General features: G+C 65.2%; 1 protein-coding gene across 3 annotated transcripts in view; it reads right to left on the reverse strand.

The window, feature by feature from the left end:
• Positions 1-21,544, reverse strand: part of PTP4A3 (protein tyrosine phosphatase 4A3) — a 34,125-nt gene that overhangs the window by 4,608 nt on the left and 7,973 nt on the right. The window contains exons 1-2 of one of the 3 annotated variants that reach the window (XM_067712767.1): positions 12,379-12,399; positions 1,520-2,453 (exon numbers count right to left, since the gene is read on the reverse strand). In XM_067712767.1, coding sequence (XP_067568868.1) covers positions 1,520-1,624 — 105 coding nt within the window. In that variant the 5' untranslated portion in view covers positions 1,625-2,453; positions 12,379-12,399. Of the gene's footprint in view, positions 1-1,519; positions 2,454-5,102; positions 5,256-12,378; positions 12,400-21,544 lie in introns of those variants that run through there. The other 2 variants (XM_067712765.1, XM_067712766.1) reach the window with 2 other exon arrangements.

Below are 21,544 nucleotides of genomic sequence, written 5' to 3' on the forward strand. Positions count from 1 at the left end.
GGGCAGGCGCCTGCCCAGATGGCAGCCAGGAGGGAGCCAGGCCCTGCACACCAGCGGGAAAGCCCCGGGCTGCCAGGGAGAAGGTCACAGCCAGGCGTAGGGATATTTATACGCTGGGGCGGAGGGCTCCACTCCACGGGGTCCACGTGCCGGGGCTGCACCCACCCCGACCTGCTCCCAGCAGCTATTTTAGGAGCAGTGAGGAACCAGCTGCTGGACCTTGCTCATCATGCGACGGGGACACTGGACCCAGTGAGGACAGCACAGAGCTATTCTGAGAATGCGGGGAGCAGGGGGCGGTGGTGCAGGGCTCTGAGGCCAAAGGGGTACCTCAGATCCCTCTGTGCCTGCAGCCAAGGGTGCTTCCACCCAGCCCAGGGCTGGGCCCTGACCCTCATCACAGACTGAGCGCTGCCCCCGGTCACACACTGAGCCCTGCCTCTAGTGACAGACTGAGCTCTGACCCTGCTCCCACACTGAGTCCTGACCCTCCAACACACACTGAGCCCTAATCCTGGTCACACCCAGCCCTGACCCTAATCACAGGCTATACGGGGGGCAGCCCTCCCCTACAGGGTCCCACCTCAACATCCAGGGTCCAGGTCCCCCAGTGGCAGGGTGCCCACTGCCTCTCTCTACAGAGTTGCTGAAGTCCCCTCGTGCCCAGGCCCCTGTTCAACCATGACAAGAGCTCAAGGGAGCTTATCTCATGTTGCAGAGGGGATGGCTGGAGGTCTGAGGCCACAAAGGCCCTGCACACAGCCACAGGCTCTGCAAACAGGAAGGGGCACTACAGAGGCCAGTCTCCCGCAGGGGCCAGGTGGAGAGCCGCAGGCTCTGCAGACACACCTGGCCCCATCTGCTGCGGCCACGAGCAGCGCACACCTCAACCTGCTGGCTCCCAGGGTCCGGCGGTCACTCTCTCCCGGGGCCACCTCAGACTCCCGCCCAGCCCCTCCTCACACAGATATCTGTGGCCTGAAGCCCGCAGCCGGCCTGTTCCAACCCAAGGACTCCCCCACCGCCACTCCCCACCCACCACTCCCCCACAGGTGGGCTTCCTGTGGCCTGGGCTGGCCGTGCAGCTGGCCTTCGTGCCCTGCGACCACCTGTGTCCAGGCTGTTGAAGCAGCCAGTCCTCACGTGGGGGACCTTCCCTCCTCCTTCGCTCAGCCTCCGCACAGAGGCCAAACAGCCAGCAAAGGCTCGGGACTGCGCCGGCCACAGGTGACGTCCCAAGGAGGCGAGGCCCGTTTCTCCTCCTGCCTCAGAACCTGCCTCTGTTCGTGCAGCGTGCACTCCCGCTGCCCACCCTGCAGGCCCCACTGGGCCCAGCGGATACCCCCGCAGTCCTCACACCAGCTCTGCGGGAAGGACACCCTCGGGTGCCCCCCGGGGACCCTGTAACCAGGCTGGCAGCTCCGCTCCCAAGCGCAGTCCCTGGGCCGACAGCTTTGCGTCTCACCCTGCGGCCCTCGGGAGGCCCCCGGCTGCGCGGCCGGGCGTGCTGGACACTCACCGCGATGAAGCTGCTGAGGGTGGCGTTGGTGGGGTTGTGCGTGATGAGGAAGCGCATGTTCTTGTAGCTGACCTCCACGGGGGCCGGCCGGTTCATCCGCGCCATGGCTGCACCCCGAAGGCGGGGCGGCGCCCGGGACGGGGCTGCAGGCAGGGTCGGGGACGCGGGTGGGAGAAGGCCCCAGCAGCCCCCCAGAACCCAAGGAGAACGAGATCCCTGTGCTTGTCCAAGAGAGAGAAAATGCTTCTTTAAAAACCTGCCCCCCAACACCGCGCACAAATATTGTGCAAATACTTGGGAGGGGGGAGGATGCTGCCCGGATTAACGGGTGGATAATTAAAAAAGAAAACCCAAATCTTTAAAAAACGAAAGGAACGAAAGAGCCCCCCGGAAGTAAAACGGACCAGTCCAAGCTCCTGTCTCTCGGAGCTGGATAATTACAAGGGGGCAAAAGCAAAAATAACGACAACCAAAAACAGTCAGCAAAGAAATCTTTAAAAAGCCCAAAGTGAGTCCGGCCGCTGCGGCCGTGGCCAGCGCTGTCCTGTCGCTGGGGACGCCCCGTCTGCATCCATGGACAGGTCGACGGCCGCCTTCACTCAAAGGCCCCAAACCCCCAAGGACCAAAGGAAGAATGAACTCGAACTGAACCAACGGGGCGGCCTTGGGGTGGGAGCAGGCGGCTGTGACACGGGGCCTCCGTCACGTTACCCCATCGGGGTACGGCGAGTCCTGGAAGGGGGCAGGGGGCTCAGGCGGCAGAGCCGGCCCCGGGCCGGGCGGCGGGGGCCATGGGCGGGCGAGGGCAATGGTGAGGGCCGGAGGCGTGGGGTCTCAGCAGCAGGCGCGGCAGCAATGCTGGCCGCAGCGGCGCTCAGAGTGGCCCTCTGAGGCTCTCTCCATAAATCCCGGGCTGGTCAGCGGCAGGCAGCGTCTGGGGAGGAGGGGAGAAGAAGAAATGAAAAGGGAAGGGGTCCCCGGGCGCCCCACCTCCCAGGAGGGGTCCCGGCCAGTGCTTCTCCCGGGCCCTGCTACAAGGCCGTGCCGAGCGAGCCACCCTCCCTGGGCCTTGGTTTCCCCATCTGGGAGCACAAGGAAGGACGGCTCCTGCTAGGGCTGACCCAGGGCCCTGAGGTGACAGGACAGCCACCAGGACAGGGCAGAGAGGGACGGAGGGAGGGACACACCCCTCCCCCGGGAGCGTGCTGAACCCCGACACACGGATTTCAGGGCAGTCTGTGGTAACAGAGGCCCAGCCCCCATCCCCTGAGCCCGGGCACCCCAGGATGTCCACCCCCACCCCGGGACAGTCACCCTCTCCTCTGCAGAACGCCGGCCTCTGTGGCATTTCCAAGCCCACACTGCTCTGGGCCAGCCAGTCCTCCGGGAAAGGGGCTCAGGTGCAGAGGCCAAGGCGCCAGAGCACAGTGGGCTGAGGGTGTGGCAGCCTCACTCACAGCCATGCACCACCTTACGCATCTCTCAAGGGCTCCCCAGGGAAACCTCCGGCTCTGGTCAGCCTCTGCCCTGGGCCACCGTCCACCACTCGCCCACAGGGCTGGCCACGCACCAGAGGTAAACAAGCGGCTCTGCCCTCCAGCAGCTCGGAGAAGCAGGGACAGACCACAGGGGCCAAATGGCCAGGATCGGCCACCGTGCTTGCCAAGATGGTAACAGTGCAGGTGGCCAGGAGTGGGGTCCCGCTGTGACAGGGCCTCAAGGAGGGATGCTGCTGGGCCACAGAGATGGCCATCAAGCACCTCATGCCTGTCTCTCACTCTCTAGGCCCCAAAGGGCCAGGGCCAGGGGCCTCAGCAGGAGCACCCAGCCAGCCTCACTCCCACCCGCACAGACGGGCTGGGAGGACTTGGGCACATCACTGGCCTCAGTTTCCCCATCTGTACAGTGAGGGGCCAAACGAGATGCTGTCAAGGTCCCTCCGGCACAACCCAGTGGTCAGCAGACGCCCCTGGCCACGGGGCTTGGCCCAATCCCACCTGCTCACCCGGCAGGTCCTCCATCCCCCGCGGCAGACAACTCTTACCTCTGCCCCGCCCAGCACCCCGTTCCCCAGCTGCCCACCAGGCCGGCTGGGCCCCTGGAACCTCAACCTGGGTGCAGACAGGGCCCACAGCTGGGACCCAGACGCGGTGGAGGGCCTCCAGCGCCGCTCCCAGGCTCACACTCTGCTCCGTGCCTTGTCTAGGAGGGTTATGCGGGCATCCCCGGGGAGGGGGCAAAAGACAGGGAGAAGGGATCCCGCACCCCCCCAGAGCAAGCTTCGCTCCCAGTACAGGCAAGGAAGGAGCCAGCCGCGGGCGCCCTGAGCAGCACACAAACACCTGCCCCTCCTGGGCTGCGGGCTGTTCCTGTGTGCGTGCGTGTTTACCAGGAAGCCACAGGACTACAGGCCTCTCCAAGGGCCTGACCCGCCACCTCACCGCGCATAGCTGCTGGACACCTGGGGAGACCCCGGGGGCAAGGGCACATGGCCTGGCTCTTCTGCCAGTGTCCCTGGACGGCCCTCAGAGCTGAGGGCCCAGAGCCACACCACACTGCTGCCCACGTGAGCCTCAAGGGTCACCCGTCGGCAGGGGTCAGGGGGCCCGGCCCTAGCTAGAATGGGGTCAGGGTCTGGGCCAAGGTTGAACCAAGATCACTGCCCAGGCCGGGTCGGGCTCTAGCCACACACCCCACTTGTCTCCTCCATGTCTAGGGCCCACACCCCCAGGTGAGAGCAAAGCAGTGAAAGCCCCCTTTCCTGCCCCAGGCAGCCAGGCCTGCGGCTCAACCAGGCCTGTGGCCTCCCCCCAGGGAGGGGCCCTCCCTCCTAACCACACCCCCTCGGTGAGGTCACTGAGCAGGCCCCCAGGCAGGGCTGACCCAAGTCCACCAGCCACTGCTCCTGGCCGCCACCCCCCATGATGCGGGAGCCCTTCTGGGAGCCCAAGGCCCCTCCCTCTGGCCTTCCTACCACCGGCCCCACGTCACTGCTGGGCTGGGACCCCAGCGGCCTCCACCCGGGCCGGCTCTGAGCCCTCTGCTATTTCCAGGCCCGTTAGAGGAGGCCCCATCCTGGCCCCTGTTTGCAGATGAATAAACCAGCCAGGGAGAGCTGGAGGGCCTTCTCTGGGCCCTGACCAAGCCAGGCCCCGGGAAGTGCTCCCCGCGGGCGTTCTCAATCTCAAGTCCAGGAGGCTCACTCCCGGTGGCACAGCTGGTTGAGAAGCTGGAGTTTGCAGAGGGCTTCAGAGAGCGCCAGCCTCTCTGCACCCCGGACCCTGTATGATATTGGGGGGAGGCTGGAGGACCACGGCTCAGTGGGGTCCCAGGAGAGCTAAGGAGAGGGGGGGTTATGGGAGCACCGTGGGCGGGGCTGGGACCAGTGGGCTGGCGCCGTGGGCGCAGGCATCCTGTCCCGCGGTGTTCGAGCAGCAGGGCGAGGGGGCGGGGGGAGACGGGCGGGGGGGGGGGGGGGGGGAAGACGGGCGGGGGAGGCTGGTTCCGAGGGATACGGCCCCCTCCCCGGGGCGGGGCTGGGGTCCTCCCGGCAGGGCCCCCGCCCTAGCGCGCCCCGGCTCACCGGCGCGCAGGCGTCCCGCCTCCACCGCCTCCATTCGCGCGAGGCCGGGCAGGGCCAGGACGCGGTGGGTGAGACCCAGTGCGCGGGGCGCGCCGGCCTCCCCACGGATGCTCCGCGGCCAGGCTGCCGGGGGGCTATTTATAGCGCCCAGGCATCACGTGGGCGGCGTGGCCGGTGACCGGCGAGCGACCCGGCTTGTAGTGGCTCCCACACCTGCCGCCTAAATATAACCACGACCCGGCCCCGCGCAGGGGCAAACAAAGGGGCGGCGGAGGGCCGAGCCGGGAGAGGAAACGCCGCGGAGGAAAGGGAAACGCAAGGGCGGGGGCGCTGCTCGCGCACCCCGCCTTCCTCCCGCCGGGCTCGTTGCCCTCCTGAACCCTCTGGGGCTCCCCATGGCCTTCCTTCTCCAAGGAAGGATTCGCTCTGCGGAGAGGGGGCGGCGCCAGGTCGTGAGGAGCTCAGCATGGAGCCAGGCTCCTGGCGGGACCGCAGCACAGGCCAAGGCCCAGAGGGCGAGCTCCCTACGTTGCAAATGGGAAGGAGGGTGCCTGTGGACCAGGTGGGTTCCCGAGGGTGACACCCACAGGATGGTGGCCCACCACCTGGTCTGGCCCTGAAGCCCTCCTGCTCCAGCCTCAGACCCGGGGGCCCCTCCACTGTGTGCCCCCTTCGTGGCCCTGGCAGCTCCTGCCAGACGCTGCTGTCCCTCACTGAATCCTCACCACACCCCTGGGCGGGCGCTGGCACCCCGCCCCCCCCGCCCCCCCCCCCCCCCCGCGTAGGCAGGTGAGGAAACCGAAGCACCCGGACACACAGGGAGCGGTCTCCACATCCCGGCTCATCCTCCAATGCTCAGTGCAGACGCCCCCTCCCCAGAAGGCCCTCTGTGATGGGAAGCCCTCCCTGGGTCTGGGCCTGCCCCGCCCAGCAGGGTCCTGGCTTCACCTCCTGGAAGCACCATGTCAGGAACACGAATGCTCCCCAGCCTGTGAGCCCCGAGAGTGCAGCCTGGCGCCGCAGTCAACCCTGTACCTGCCCCGGCCCCGGCGGAGGCCCTCGGAAGGGGGTGGAGCAGGGTGGGGAGAGCCCCCAGCACACAGGGTCCCCAGAGGCCTTGCCTCGCTGGGAACCCGGCTCTGAGCCCAGCTCCCAGACAGCCAGCCTGGCCCCTGCAATCATCGGTCAGCACCGCAGGGGCGGGGTGGGAGGAACTGGCCAGGGGCCCAGCCCAGAGCACGGCCCCCTCCCAGGCTCTCCCCACACACATACCCAGAGAGTGTCAGCCATGCCGGGACCCGCACTCTTCCCACCCTCAGCCGGGCAAGCAGGCAGAGGAGGTGAGGATAGGACAGCTGTGTACGGGGCAGGAAGGCCCGCCGGAGCCCCTCCCAGCCTAGCCAGGTGGCCTGCCCACCGGCTCACAGCAAGGGCTCCTCCACCCGGAACCAAGGTGGGCTCGGGCCAGAACTCCCAGTCCAGTGCTCTTAGGTCCCCACTTCCAGCAGCCTCTTCCTAAAGGCCAGCTGTGGGAGCTCAGGGCCCCACCACTCTCCCACCTGGACCACTTTCTGAGAGTCTGTCCCCTCAGACACCATGCTGGACACTGCATCCCATGAACAAGACACACTGGCCACACTGTATTAATACAACAGCAGCTCAGAGGGTTCGAGGGGCTTTGCCCAAGGAAACAGAAGAACCAAAGCTGGACCGTTTTGCTGGGCCCCAGAGACCCTGCTCATCCTGACCCTGGCCCTCTGGGAGAGAGGAGCCCTGGGCAAGCTGCTTCTGCCGCCCCACACTGCATCCTCGTCCGTGCAAGGTGAGAGGTCCCACCAAGCTCTGTGCCACTGCACCCAGGACCCAGAGCCCACCGTGCTGCCGAGGCTGCAAACCTGTCCACCCTCGCCTGGGGCACCTGCTGCAGCTGGCACAGTCCCAAGCCCTTCAGAGAAATCTATTTTTATCAAGGCAGGAGCCGTTCCTGGAACCCTCCCAGATGAGCCCAAGTCCACACGCTGCTCGGGGGCCGGGAGGGGAGACCCCACAGGCCGAGTCCATGCTGATCCCCCAAGAAACCTTCCCAGAACCCTCCTGCCTCTGGACCCGTGGCACCAAGGGTCCAGCCCTATCGCTGACCAAGCTCCACCGCCTCCTCTCCCACCCACCCCACCTCCCTGCAGCCACACACCCTTCGGAGCAGAGAGTCCTGGCCCCAGGGTAGGTGTGTCCTGAAGGAGGAGGGGTTCAGAGGCTGTCCACTCCACCCACCTCCAGCACAAGGCCTGGCACCAGGAGGGCTCCGTACTTGTTGTGGAAGGAACAAGTGACCCAACGTTCTGGGCAGAGGTCCAGATCCGGAAGCCATCCAGAACCCATCACAGGATCCGAGCCCCTGAAGTCCAGAGGAAACTCAAAGGTCACTACGCCATCTGATCGCCAGCCTGCACACCTCCGGTGACAGGGTGCTCACTGCTCCTGGGCAGCACCTTCCACCCTCGGGCAGCTCCCCGAGTTATGAATCCCTCCCTCCAGGGCCTCCTCAGTGCCCCCTGCTGGGATGGGGACCAGCGGCAGGAAAGTTTTGGGGCCGAATAAGCCAGCACAGCAGGCACTGTGAAGGGCAGAACTGGAGGATCAGGTGGTCAGGGAAGGCTTCCTGGAGGAGCTGGCCGGCGAGGGGAACAGGCATGCTCCTCGTGTCTGGAACCTCATCATCAGGGCTTGACCAGCTGCCCTGACTCCCTATGTAACCCGGGGCCAATGCTTGCTCTCTCTGGGGCTTGAGGCCTCCTGTATAAATGGTGACACTGCCAGGAAGCGAAGACACCTTCCGATGGGGCCCGCTCCAAGCCGGTCATGGGGCGCCCAGGCTGTGACCTGGAAGCAGAGCTGTTGGGAGCAGGCTTGAGTTTCCACCCAGGGAAGGCACCTGTTCTACCCTCCGGGATCTGGAGATGGGGAAGAGGGCTGCGAACACACTCCCTGGAGCTCCACCACTGCCCCCGGGCGCTGCATGGGCCGCCCTCACCACACCGTGGCTTTGATGGTGCCTCGTGGGGCGTGGTACCCACTTGCCAACCCAAGTGGCCCCCCCGCACGTGCCATCAGCCGCCAGCACTGACCGGGCCGGCCGCAGCTCCATTGCAGACCCAGGAGCCAGAACTGCCACCTCCGTGGTCAGTCGTGAGTGTGGCCAAGGCCGCTGTGCTCCACCCTGGCTGCCATCAGGCACCCTGGGTCTCCTGAACCCCATGGGCACGCCAAGCCCGCCAGGCCCACGCTAAGCATCCCTGGCCTCGATGGTACCCACCTGGCCAGCACCCACGTGGTGAAGGCTGCCTGCTACCACTCTGCAGGCTGCCCTTGCCCCAGTCCTGGCGAGGGCTTGGGCCTCCCCGCCTTGGCCTCAGCTGGCCTGGCCACACCCTGCTGGGCCTGGACACTCCCCTGAAGGGACCTGGCACGAGAGGAAAGGAGTAGGGCCAGAGGAGGGGGACTGAGCAGAGGAGTGACAGGAGGGCAAGGGCCGATCTGCCTGCAGAGCTCTGGGCTCGTGGCTCTGGGCTCGTGGGTCTGGGGTTGAACCCAAAGCTGTCTGTGACCACCTGCCCCTCGGAGCCCCGGCTCCTCACCAAAAGGTATGACAAGCCTTGCCTTGCTGGGGTGTCGAGGGGACAAAGGGACAGGCACTGACGGCTGGAAAACGGGGCCTCTGTGGCCACCATGCAGCCGCTCAGACGAGGAAACTGAGGTGCAACAGGGAAAGCAGGACTGCCAGGTGCCCTGCAGGTGCCCCTTCCTCCACCCCGCTGGGGGGAGGTCCCCCGCCTGGGTGTCAGAGACAGCACCCCTCCCTCCCAGACCCAGCTTCCTGCCGGGGGCTTACAGCTGGGGGCACAGATGGCTTGGAAGGTGTGGCTACTGCTGGCCAGGCCGCCTGTGACATCACACAGGGACACACTGGCCGCAGCTCACGCAGGTGTCCAGGTACGTGGGGGACTGCACCCCTGGGGCTGCCTGCCTCTGCTTGAAGCTCCACTGTCCACCCATCACTGCCCAAGACGCCCCACTCCCACACTCCCCCCTACCCAGGCCTCAGCACTGGCTCTGAGCCCATTCTGCCACCGGGGTCCTCCCTGCGGCCTCCCCTGCTCCCCGCCCAGAGCTCAGGACTCCCTCCAAGGGGGACAGAGGAGCCAGCGTCCGTTCGTTCATTCATTCATTCATCCAACTTACGAATGTTCATTGAGCATCTTCCAGTGCCGGGTGCTGGGCTAAGCTTGGGGGACACAGGGGAAGAAGTCACCGGAACAGGCATAACGCCGGCCCACCCCCAAACGGGACTGCTGACCGCCCTCCACCCACCCCCACCCTGAGAAGCCACCTCCCACGGGCATGCGCGGGCCGGCTAATTACAACACTGCGGCTGCCCCAGGAGGGGGTGGAGGTGCCCCCCATGCAGGCAGCATTACTGAGCCAGGGGTCACCTCGCCCCTGGAGCCAAGCCCCTTGGGTTCCTCGCAGAGACCTCCCTCCACCCTGTGCCTCAGCTTCCCGCGCTGTCACTCACAGGGTTAGAACGGAGCATTTTCGCAGCGCCACCTGTCGCTGGGCTACCCAGGTCCCACCTGGGCCACACCTGCCAGCGGCCCAGCCTCCCCTCCCCTGGCTCCTGCAGGGGGAGCATCGCCCCCATGGAATTCCAGGCACTTGACCGCAAGCCTCTTTCCCTGGGACCACGCCGGGTTCCCCTGCAGCACCCCTCCCCCAGCTCCAGATCAAACACCATCTCCTCCAAGAATCTTTACTGACCAGGTGACCTCCGTGGTTACTCTCTGTTTCTCAGTTTCCTCATCTGCAAAGAGGGAAACGACCGCAACTGCCTGACAGGGGCTGGCACGGAGCACCACCACAGCCCGGCCGTCAGCACTGCCTGTGGTACCCTCACCCCGGAGCGCAGACACCGCCCCCTCCTCCAGTCTCAGCATGGCCACCCGCCTCCGCCTCCTCCAAGGCTGGACGCAGAGCCCTTGACCCCATCCCCCATGTCAGGGCCTTGCCTCCCCGGGTCCCTCCCCCGTGCTGCTATGCCCCTTCCACCCCAGCACCCCCAGGCAGCTCAGGACCCCACCTGAGACCCAAACTCGGGACACAGAGCTGTCCTCAAAGGAGGCCCGCCCACCCTGCCCCCCATCAGGGGAGGGGAATCGCAGGGACCTCCAGCCCCCCACCCCTCCCTTCTCTCTCTTCCACCTCCATCCAACCAGCTGGCCCACCCTCCCCACCAGGGTGGGTAGCCAGAGACACGTGTGTTCTTATCTCAGAGGGAGGCTCAACACAGGTTTGATGAGGTCTCCAGCCCCAGACTAGACCCGGGATCAAGGCCCCATGTCATTCCCCCACCCCCACCCCCACCCCCAGTGAGTGGTCGCCACAGCGAAGCCTGGCCTGGGGCTGGAGATGGTATGGTGGCGCCACCCTGCTGCTGCCCACACAGCATCCACGGCTCCCTATAGCCTAGGAAACTAAGTTCTGAATTTTCAGCCCTGCCCCTCTACCCTCAGTAGGCGGAGGGAAGGAGGGGGCTATAGGATTCATGCCTCCAATCTCCCTTTTCTTTCTGGGACCCAAAATGCCCCCAGACACTCCTCACCCACAAGACGGGGTGAAGGTGCCCTCCTCCTCCAGGAAGCCCTCGGTGCCCTCCAGGCCTGGGTTTTCATTCCTATGTGTACCTACCCAGCATCCGTGTGGGCACTGGGGGTCAGGGGTAAGTGAACCCTCACGACCCTACCCTCAGGGCAGGGTGGGGGTCGGTGGGGGGACACACAACCAGGCGGTGGATTGAGGTCGACAGAAAGGACATTGACTGGGGGGTAAGGGGGTAGACGTGGAGGCCTCTCTGAGGAGGGGGCTTCTGGGCAGAGACTCAGGACCCACACCCACGGCAGGGGCCCCCGAGCAGGGACACATCAGACTCCCCGTGCGCTCCGCGAGAACAGCGTGCCCCGTCCAGCACTGCTCGCCAGCGCAGGACCCCTTCCACCCCCGCTGTCTCCGTCACCCTCACTGCTACACACACCCCCATCAGAGGCCAAAGACTTATGAGCCCCGTTCCACACGGAAGCCAGACAGAGAGGCGGAGCAGAGCCACCGAAACCCGGTTTTCCGGTTCGAAGCCCAGGGTTCCTTCTCTTCCCCCCAATGAATCAATGCAAACGTCATCCATTCAGAGCCCGGGCCCGGGGGAGTGTTAATACAGACCAGGCCTTCAGAGCAGCGGGAACGGATGCCAGGAGGCCCAGCCACAAGCATCCGCCACCAGGCTCCCGGCCCTCAGCTCAGAGCCCAGCGCCTCTTGCTTCGACCTAGAAAGCGGGATACTTCCAACCCCCTCAGGGGGTTATTAAAACCCAAGACAACAATGGATGACAATCTAAGCTACCACTTACTAACAATAAATATTAATGGCGGCAGTTACCACCTGCGAGAACCTGCTTTCTGACACAGCCTAAAGACTGTTAGGGTCAAACAGATGGTGAGTCCTCTGTTCATCGGCCGGGCTTCTGCGTCCCTGGAAGCTCCACGGATTCATTTTGTACGACAGGTTGCTGTGAGGCTCAAACTCCGAATCTGCTTTGATGGCCACACGAACCACAGACTGCCTGGGGGCTGGGCCCTCTCCAGCCCCCGCAGCACCTCCAAGGGCACCTGCTGGCCAGGTGGCCCTGGCTCCCTTCACGCCAGCTGGCGAGGAGTGGTTATTCACAGCACCTCCTCCTTTCACTCCCCAACGTGATGATACGTGATCACCCGTGTGGTCACTGCATCATGACCCTCGTTTAACACCAGGACACGGGTGCAGAGGAGGCTTGGTCACTACCCAAGGGGCAGAAGAACCAGGCTGGACCCCGGCGGGGCCTGAGTCCCTTCTCTGCACTGTGACCCCGTCCCACCTCTGACCGTGTGACCAGGACCGCTGGTCACCCTCCCCCTGTACCCCGAGGCACAGGGCACCAGAACCCGGAGGCCCGGGCTGCACAACGTCACAGAGCCTGGGAGGAGGGTGTACATTCCCACGTGGGCCAGTCTGGGCTCTGGAAGGAAAAGGACCCCTCGCCCCATTTGACGGAGGAAACCACTGAGGCTCCCAGCTGAGCTGCGAGCATGAACAGGAAGGCCTGGGGACCCCCGGGCCCCGCCCTCTCTTGGGGTCTGCCCACTTCCCGGTCCCCACCCCACCCGAGCCTGCCACGAGCCCGCGGACACTCACCCTCCGTCCTCAGTCCTGGAGTCCGCAGAGGCCGGCCCCCAGCCCAGCTTTATCCCCGGCCTGGCCTCCCTCCCAGCCTCCGGGCCTCCCGCCCTCCCCACGTCAAAGGCCCTGGAACCACCCGCCTGCCCGGGAGGCGGGGGCTCAGGCAGGGGCAGCCCCGGAAGGATCCCGTCTCCCAGGGCAGCCCCGGCAGCTGAGCAGGGGGGCTGGGGCACAAGTCTGTGGTCACGGCGGGCATCCTGGTCCCGGGAAGAGGGCAGGAGAGCCCCCCTCCCCTGCTGGGCCGGGCTCTGGGGCCCGCAGGGGCAGGACAGTCCCCAGGGCCCTGTAACTGCTGGCAGCCAGAGCTGACGGGGGCAGCAGGGGCAGGCGGGGCCAGCTCAGAGATAGCGGGGAGGGGTCAGAGGCACCAGAGCCCAGGCCCTGCAGCTGGGAGGGTGGGGGACCGGAGCGACAGCCTGGAGGCTTCCCGGGTCTCTGGCGCGTCTCCGCACTGCCTGCTGTGGGCTGGAAAGGGGGTCCAGGGCCCTTCCCTCGCGGGGATGGGGAGCCCACCGCACCCCCATCCACCCCCAGAGAAACAGCCCAGCCCTCTGCAGCCCGCCCTCAACCTAAGCAGCCCCCTGGTGCCCTCCCCAGCCTGCTCAGGGGGGCAGCCAGGTTTGCCCAGAGCCCCACTGAGCCCGGCGCTCAATTCCTCCTGTTTCCTCCGCAAGGAAGCCAGCGAAGAAGCGAGTTAGCCCACCCGGCCCAGGCCTGGGATCCTCGGCCCTACAAAAGCACTGAGGAAGTGGGAACCCCACCATGGGGGAGGGGCTGTTCCTGCTTCCCAGATCAGGGTCACTTGCCCCTCCCCCACCAGGATGCTGCCCCAGTCACGGTGACATCAGGAGGGGTGGAGCCCATGGGGGGGGTATCTCAGGCCCACCCAGCCCCCAGGGCTGTACTTCTAGGGGGCAGAGGGAGGCCACCAAGAAGTCCACGCTATGCCTGCTCCCTGCCAGGTGAGCAATGGGGGCATTTCCTAGCTGTAGGAGGGGCCTCTACCCCATGCCACCCAGACGGCTACCCCATAACCTCCCCACATCCTGCCACATCCACAGGTCCCCACTGGTTCCCACCGGCTGCCACCCCCAGACGGAGGCCCCTCCTAAGGGCCCATCACCCAGGCTCAGCCCGTCATGGCACCCGGTGCCTCGGCCAGTCCCCAAAGCCCTCCCCAGCCACCCAGCCCTCCAGCCTCACAATACCAGGGACCTCAACACAGAGACGGGTTGCCCACCTTTCTGAGGCCCAGGCCTCACCACCCCCTTCGGGGCCCCGGCATCTGTATTCACACGCGCAGCTGGGCTGACCCGGGCAGTTGGGAGCAGTGTTCTGTAGGCCCTGCCGCGCCCCCGGCTCCCTGCTTGTAGAGCCCCCAGTCCCAGGGGTCTGGTTGTCTGAGAGGCAGAGCCCATCACTCTGCAGTGTGGGGCGCTGGGTTGGGATTCTAGCCAGGGGGAGCAGAGCTCTGACCTGCCCCGCCCTCGGACTTGGACCGGCGCCCACAGTCCCCGGCGCGTTCCTCCTGGGCCCCGTGGGGCTGGTACCAACTCCTGGCCCCATGCCGCCCCGTCTCCGAGGCCCCTAAAGGCCGGTGTCCAGAACGGGCGTGGCGTCCCAGCAGGGCATGGAGTTTCACGGATCCACTTGAAGCTAATGGCCCCTGTGAGGCGCTCGCACCCCCCAGGCCCCCCTGCTCAAGTGAAGGCCCCCAGGAGGCCCCCGATCCTGGCCTCCCCGAGAGCTAAGTGCTCCCCAGGCAGAGCCCCAACCCCTCTTGTTCCATGAGCGCATACACGGGACCCTCAACAGGCAGAGGGAACCCCGGGCTTAAACTGGGCTCCCGGGCTGGGGCCTCAGAGAACAGGGGGCGGTGGGTGCCGGGGCCCTCACAGAGGGTCCGTGTGGCCTAACAGGCCTTCTCACTGGCCGGGAGGAGGCTGCCCACCAAATCCTCACCCACCAGGATCAGCTGGAGACCCCAGAGGATGCTCAGCTGGCAAGGGGACAAGGCCCGCAAGGAGCACTGGGATGCCCACGGCGGCTGAGAAAGTCCTCCCCGGCTGCTTTGTGCCCTGGGCCCATCGCCTCACCTCTCTGGGCCTTCTGAGTCACCAGCACAAAGCAGGAGTAACAGGCCCGTTGAAAGATAAGAAAACAGAACTGTACCCCGTAGGGGCCCACGGAGTTTTCACATGGCCTGCAGGGCAGCAGGTGGGGTGCACACGCAGGTTCCAGTGAAGCCCACCTTGCAGAATGAAGCCTGATCAAACTGGGCCACGGCCCCAAAGCCCTCTTCACGGAGGAGTGGCTATGGCTAACTCCTTGGGACCCCTGGCCGGTGCGGGGACGGCTCCCCGAGGGCGGGGAGGGACAGAGGAGGAGAAGGGCTGTGAGCCGCAGCCAGCACCCCGCAAGTGATGCGGCCCCTGCCCGCCGCTCCTGGGCACCCCAATCCCAACGGGGAGCAGGGTCGGCTCCCACCCCAGCACCCTCGGCGGGGAGGTTCTGCCCCCAGACAGGGCAGCCAGTCCCCTGTGCCCACCCAAACACTCTGCACCCACCAGGGAGGTGGGAAGCAGAACTGGCCTGTCCTCCACGGCTGGACCCTGTTAGCACAGTGCCCGGGGAGCTTGTGGGCCCCAGGAGCGAGTGGACCTTGCGGCATCAGGATGTGGTGGCCACTTCTGCTCACCACCATGCCCAGGAGCCTGGCCAGAGCGGGAGAGAAGCACAGTCTGCCCAGGTCACAAGAGAGGAGGCTGCAGCCCAGCTGAAGCCAGGCCCACGGGCCACCCAGCAGCCTCAGGACACACGCAGCCACCGCCCAGCTCAGCCCTCCTCTTACCTCCCATGTAGGTCCCGTCCCTGGGCCCAGCGTCCAGCCCCCTGAAGTGGGAGAAGGCCCAAGGACCCCTCCGTGCAATGGCTCCGTGCCGTGCCCTCGTCACAGGCCGCTCCCCACATCCATCCCCAAAGCCGCACTGGAAGACACCCACCGCCCCATTCTACGGATGAGGAAACCAAGGCTCAGACCACGCAATCAGTGACTTGCCTGAGGCCCCAAGCCAGGATTCCCAGCCAGCCCAGGGGGGGCACTTTCTGTGTACATTCTCCTTCAAACAGCCCCTGGAGGGAAACTGAGGCCCAGCCTCCCACAGATGTCAGGGCTCCAGGAGGCGGCCCTATCACCCGGCGCCTGCCCCAGTCCCCGGGGCCCCCCTCCCCTGCTGCGCCCAGAGCACAGGGCCACTGATGGTCAGGCGGGCAGGAAGGGGGCACGAGATCACAGAGGTGGCCGGGGCCGCTGGCCAAGGCCCTGGTGGATGCACGTCAGAGGGGCCTGCAGGAGCCGCGGGAAAGAGCTCTGACCTGGCCTCGGCAGGCCACGTCCAAAATAACCAGCCCCACCGCCCTGCAAGGACTCAGCCGGGCGCACGTAGGCCTCTCGGCCCCAGACGCTGCCAAGCTGGGCGCGGAAGGTCACAGCTATTTCTGGGCCAGCCTGGCAGCAAGACGCAGCCCCCCAGCGCCCCAAAGAGCCGGCGCAAGAGGGGCGGTCGAGGCAGGCCCCAGCCCCAGGACGCGGGGTCTCTACCTGTGGCCGAGGGTCTGCTGGGGGACCCCACGCTGCTGCCTGTTCTCTCTGAGCTGGCTCCCTTCCAAAAACCCCATTGGGGGCTTCCCTGGTGGCGCAGTGTTTGGGAGTCCGCCTGCCAGTGCAGGGGACGCGGGTTCGTGCTCCGGTCCGGGAAGATCCCACATGCCGCGGAGCGGCTGGGCCCGTGAGTCATGGCCGCTGAGCCTGCGCGTCCGGAGCCTGTGCTCCGCAACGGGAGAGGCCACAGCAGTGAGAGGCCCGCGTACCGAAAAAAAAAAAAAAAAAAGCCCATCGGCACCATTAGTGTGTCAGGGTCACGTGGGTCCCACTGGCAGTTAAGGGCCTTCTCGGCCACCAAGCTCTATGCTGGGCCCTTGGCCGGACAGAGAACCACATCCGACCCCTGAAACAAGCAGGGGCTCTGCTCTCCGCTCTCCACTGGCTCCGACCCTAAGCGCACAGGGCCGCAGGAGGCTTTGACCGTGGCAGGGACCCCCCGTGCCCACACGGGCACCCCCTGCCCTGCCGGGCCACACCCCCGGAGATGCCAGCACTGCACCCTACTACACACAGCCTCCAGCCTGGGGCTCCTCCTGCCCCATGTGGGTCACCACCACCCCCATAACTTTGTGGGCACCAATGACCATGTGGCCCATGGGAACCTCTGGCCTCTGGGCCAATGAGGCCCAGAGACAGCAGAAGACCCTGAGGTGCAGCCCCACTCACACCGCCGGGCCAGGCAGGTTCTCTGGGGGCCGAGGGGGAGGGGACAGTCCCCTCTTGTCACCCCAGGCCCAGGCTTCTGCCCCACAGCCTCGTTCAAGCTGTCCCTGCCCACAGTCTGCCCTTCCCAGCAGATCACGAGCTCGGGAGCCTGGCCTGGCTCCCATCCTGGCTCCCCCCTGCCAGCCATGTGACGCCGGGCACACCCCTCAACTTCCCTGTGCCTCAGTTTGCTCATCGGTAAAACAGGTTCGCTGGAAGCTCATCCTTCGCGGAGCTGCCGTTGGCTCTTCTCCCGGGTCTAGAAGGACCCTCCCCTCCCAAGCGGCCTTGCCTGCGTCCCCCGAATGTTCCCACCGTGCCGGACACCCACGGGGGCTCTGACAGGACTCTGGGACCCCCAGGAGGGTCCACGTTCAGGTTCATGATTGTCCCAGTGGGTTCCTTGGGACACTCAAGGGGACCTCTTGCCCGCAGGCTGTCCCTACAGACACGGGGACCTGAAGATCTGAAGGGCAGCCGGCGGCACGTTTCCAGAATGCGGGGGGTTTTTTGGGCTGCACCACACAGCATTTGGGATCTTAGTTCCCTGACCAGGGATCGAACCCGTGCCCTCTGCAGTGGAAGCGCGGAGCCCTAACCACTGGACCGCCAGGGAAGTCCCTCCAGAATGTTTTTGAAGCCAGGCCCTAGCAATGAGGCACCTCACAGAACCCTACTTGGGCAACGCCAGGCTAGGGCACCCTGGGCCCCAGCCTCCCAGCTGTGAGGGTCGGAGAGCCTCCTGGCCTGGCCCCCCGACTCCTGCTCGCCTGTGTGTCTGGGACCATCTCTCTGAACCTGGGCGCCATCTGTGAAGAAGGACCATGAAGGCTCCCGGCTGTGAGGAGTGTTGCAGGCGGGCCATGCTGGTGGTCACTGTGTGAACGTCACAGCAGGGGTGGGGGCAGACCACACCCCTCCCTGCTTCCCCTGTGTCCCCACCTTGGCCATGCCGTGGCGACAATGACCTAAGGGTGGCAGGATTAGCTCCTGGATGCAGGCATCCCCTGCCCTGAGAACGGCCGAGGCTGGATGCCCAGCCCAAGCAGGCAGTGGGAAGGGCCCAGCCACAGGGAGCCCAGTGCCCGCCAAGCGCCCAGCCATGCCACCCTCCCCACGGCCCCTGCCGCCCCCTCAGCAGCCCCGCCAATGCCAGCAGAGCTGCCTTCCCAGACAGAAGGCAGCAGAGGGCCGGGCACAGCGCATCCTGGGGAGCTGGGCATCAGGACCCGGGCTGCCTACACCACCCGCCTTAAGCACCTGCCCAGCTCCCAGGGGAGGAAGCAGGGAACCATCAGACTGGATGAGCCGAGGGAAACCCCTCCTCTCCCGGGCCTGAGCTTTGTGAGGGGCTGAGGCGCCTTCCAGCCTGGGGTCTGCACTGGCCCTGGCTCCCTGGGAGGCTCTGGGCATTGCTGCGGGCCAGAGGGCAGACCTGCGCCAGCCCCTCCACCCCTCCCTGCCCGGGGGCCAACTTCAGCGCCTCTCCCTGGGCTGCACAGCACAGCACGACAGCCTCCCGGGAGGGGCTGCGGGCTGAGGGCTGGATGAGCTGGCCTGAGGGTGGCCCCCAGGGCACAGGAAAGGCTCCACCTGGCAGCATCACGCGGGCCATTCCCACGGTCAGGACACAGCAGCTCGCAGGCCTCCTCCAGCAGAGCTGGGCCAGGACTCTGGGGGGCAGGCGCGGGTCAGCCCCTCGGGGACCAGGAGGCCCCTGGCTGCACCTTCAGACTGGGCAGAAACGCCCAGAGCCGAACAACAAGGTCCTGCTGCAGAGCACAGGGAACTGCTGTCAACATCCTGTGATAAGCCGTAATGGAAAAGAACATGAAAAGCAATGTCTGCGTGTATATACACACGCACGTATACATACATGAATCACTTTGCTGCACAGCAGAAATTAACACCGTAAATCAATTATACTTCAATTGAAAAAAAAAAAAAATGCCCATAGCCAGGTGGGTGCACAGGCCCGGCAGCCCTACTCGCCAGGCCCAGCAAGGCCAACATAAAAAGAAACGTATGCAGGGACAGAACGGGTTGCGGGGCACACTTCAGAGGCGACCAAGCGGGCGCCCTCTTGGCTTCATCTGACCCCTCGGTGATTCTGTGAGCTCCGCGCGGGGCACAGACCTGGGGTGCAGGGCAGGGCAGGGGCTGCTCTGTGCCCGCACCCCCAGGTGCACCCTGCTGCCCGGGCTCAGGGGATTGAAGCAGGGGAGAGACCGGAGACAGATCCCAGACAAAGAAGAACACAGGCCCCACGCATAAGGGTGATGAGGGTCACGGGGCAGGGGAGGGCGGGGACTTTGCACACAGACGTCTACCTGCCCCTAAGCCTCACTCCTCCATTCACTCAGCAAAACTCAGGCCAGGGAGGAAGGATGGCCCACCTGTCCTCCCACACCCGCGGAGCACCCCACGTCCCAAGCAGCGAACAGGGGCTGCTTCACTTTCTCTTGCAAGCGAACCAGGCCCCTGCCTGCTCGAACCCTGGGACAGAGCTGGGTTACACCCTATTTTGCAGACTGACTGTGAGCCTGCTCAAGCCAGGCTGTGTGGGGCAGGGGGGCCGTTGACATTTTTTTTTACTGGAGATAAAATTCACCTAACGTGACGTTCGCCATTTTGCTATTTCAAAGTGTGCACTTCGGTGTTTTTTTAGTACATTCACAGTGTCGTGTAATCGTCACCACCACCAATTCCAGAACACTTCCATCGCCCCCTAAAGAAACCCACAACTGTTAGCAGTCACTCCCCAACCCCCAGCCCAGCCCCTGGCCACCGGGAACCTGCTCTCTGTCTCTGTGGATTTGCCTGTCCTGGACACTTTCCACAAATGGAGTCACCACTGTGTGGTCTTTGCGTCCGGCGCCCTTCATGCAGGATAATCCTTCCCAGCGTCACCTGTGCTGTAGGGTAGATCAGGGCGCTGACCACGAGTCCGCTGTGTGGAGAGACCGCACTTGCGTTACCTGCTCTTCAGCGGACGGACGTTTGGGTCGTTTCCAGGTCTGTTTTTATTTCACCCACAGGGACTGAGCTGCAGCACGTACCAGGGGAGCGATGCTGGACAGGGGGATCCAGGTGACACAGGGTGGGGTGGGCAGAGAGGATCCAGGTCCACACCTGGGGGCACCTGGTCAGCCCCTTCCCAGCCCGTCAGGGCTGCACCAGGCTGCCGAGGGCACTGGGCATGTCTGGAAGGGACAGAGGCCCCAGCAGCCAGACGGAGGGGGAGGGGCCCTCCAGGGTTCCAGGCGGGACACTGCTGGCCTTCAAGGATGGGAAAGGTTTGTCAAAGCCTTTTTAGAAGTTAAAAACACAACTATCACACGTAAAGTGAGCACGAGTCTGAGGTCTAGTCAATCATCTGTGATGGAGCTGGCGGGGGGCAACGCTGGCTCAGAGAATTCACGGCACTGAGTGCTTTCAGCCCGCGGATTCTGAGCACTAAAATGCGAGAGGGGAGAAGAGACCAGCGGTGTTCGATGGGGCCCCAGGGAGGCAACCTCCTCCACCAGACGAAACCGCACATTCATGCGACCCCCCCGAATCCAGGCCCCACTCAATCAGAAGCAGGTACGGACATCCCCTCGAGAGCTGCGTTGCCCAGGCGGCCTGCTGGACGGCACCCAGTAGTCACAGAAGGACACGCCGCCCCCCTTTTGCCTTAAAAGATCCAACTGGGTGAATGGGGTAGGTGTCTGGGTGGAGGGCACGGCCTGAGCAAAGGCCACAAGGCAGGAAAGGGCAGGGAGCAGAAAGGTGACCCAGCCTTCAGGGGAACCACAGGGAGCTGGTCCCCAGGGCAGGCGGGCTTGCGGGGCACCGGTCCTCAGAGTCCCAAATCCAGGCGTGTCACAGAATCAAGCTCAAGGTAGGGAAGTGGGAACTTCCCACAATCCTCAGCGGGGGGCAAGACGGCTGCCATGGGTGGTGAGACAGCAACACCTGGGCCCAGGAGCCTGGAGCCACCTGGGGTGACCAGGAACCTGAGGAGCATCGGCCCAGAACCAGGCCCCCGCTGGCATCGCAGGTCCCCCCAACCCTGCCCCCCACTCCCTACGTGGTGACAGCTGAGTCCATCCTGTCCTCCTCGGCTGAAACCCTCCCATGGCACCCACATGGCAAAGAAGGAAAGCCTGTGCTTGTCCTTAGGCCTGAAAGAAGGCCCTGCCCCCCTGACCTCCTCCCCCCACTCCCTTCCTCGGCTCCAGCCTCACCTGCCGTCCTGCTGTTCCTGAAACTTGCCTCTGGGATCCTGCCTCCGGCCCTTTGCACGTACTGTGCCCTCCGCCAGCTCTCTGCCCTGCACCATCCCACACAGCCACCAGGCCTTTGCCTATGGGCACCACCTACCCAGGACTCCCTCCTGGCTCTCCTGTGCCTGTCCAGACCCCACCTCCTTGGAGGCCGGCTCGCCAGACCACAAACACTTACTGAGCACCTCCTGAATGCCCTGGCTATGCTCTAGGTCCAAAGGAGCTCTCCGGAAGAAAAGCTCAGTTCCTAGCAAGACGGCCAATCTGGCCATGGCAGCCAGGTGGTGACCCTGAGGGCCAGGTGCCCCCAGACCACGGCCCCAGCAGCAGCAAGAGAAGAAGAGAGGCCCTGGGCTGCCGAGGAGCCCCTGCCCCGGCTGGACTCCCGACGCACTGAGAAGCTCCCATCTCAACCGACTTTCCACCCAGACGCCCTGGCAGAAGGGGAGGGGCGTGGAGAGCACTGTCTTGTCACGTACCATCA

The sequence above is a fragment of the Pseudorca crassidens genome, chromosome 17, assembly GCF_039906515.1.
Source record: "Pseudorca crassidens isolate mPseCra1 chromosome 17, mPseCra1.hap1, whole genome shotgun sequence".
Taxonomy (NCBI): domain Eukaryota; kingdom Metazoa; phylum Chordata; class Mammalia; order Artiodactyla; family Delphinidae; genus Pseudorca; species Pseudorca crassidens.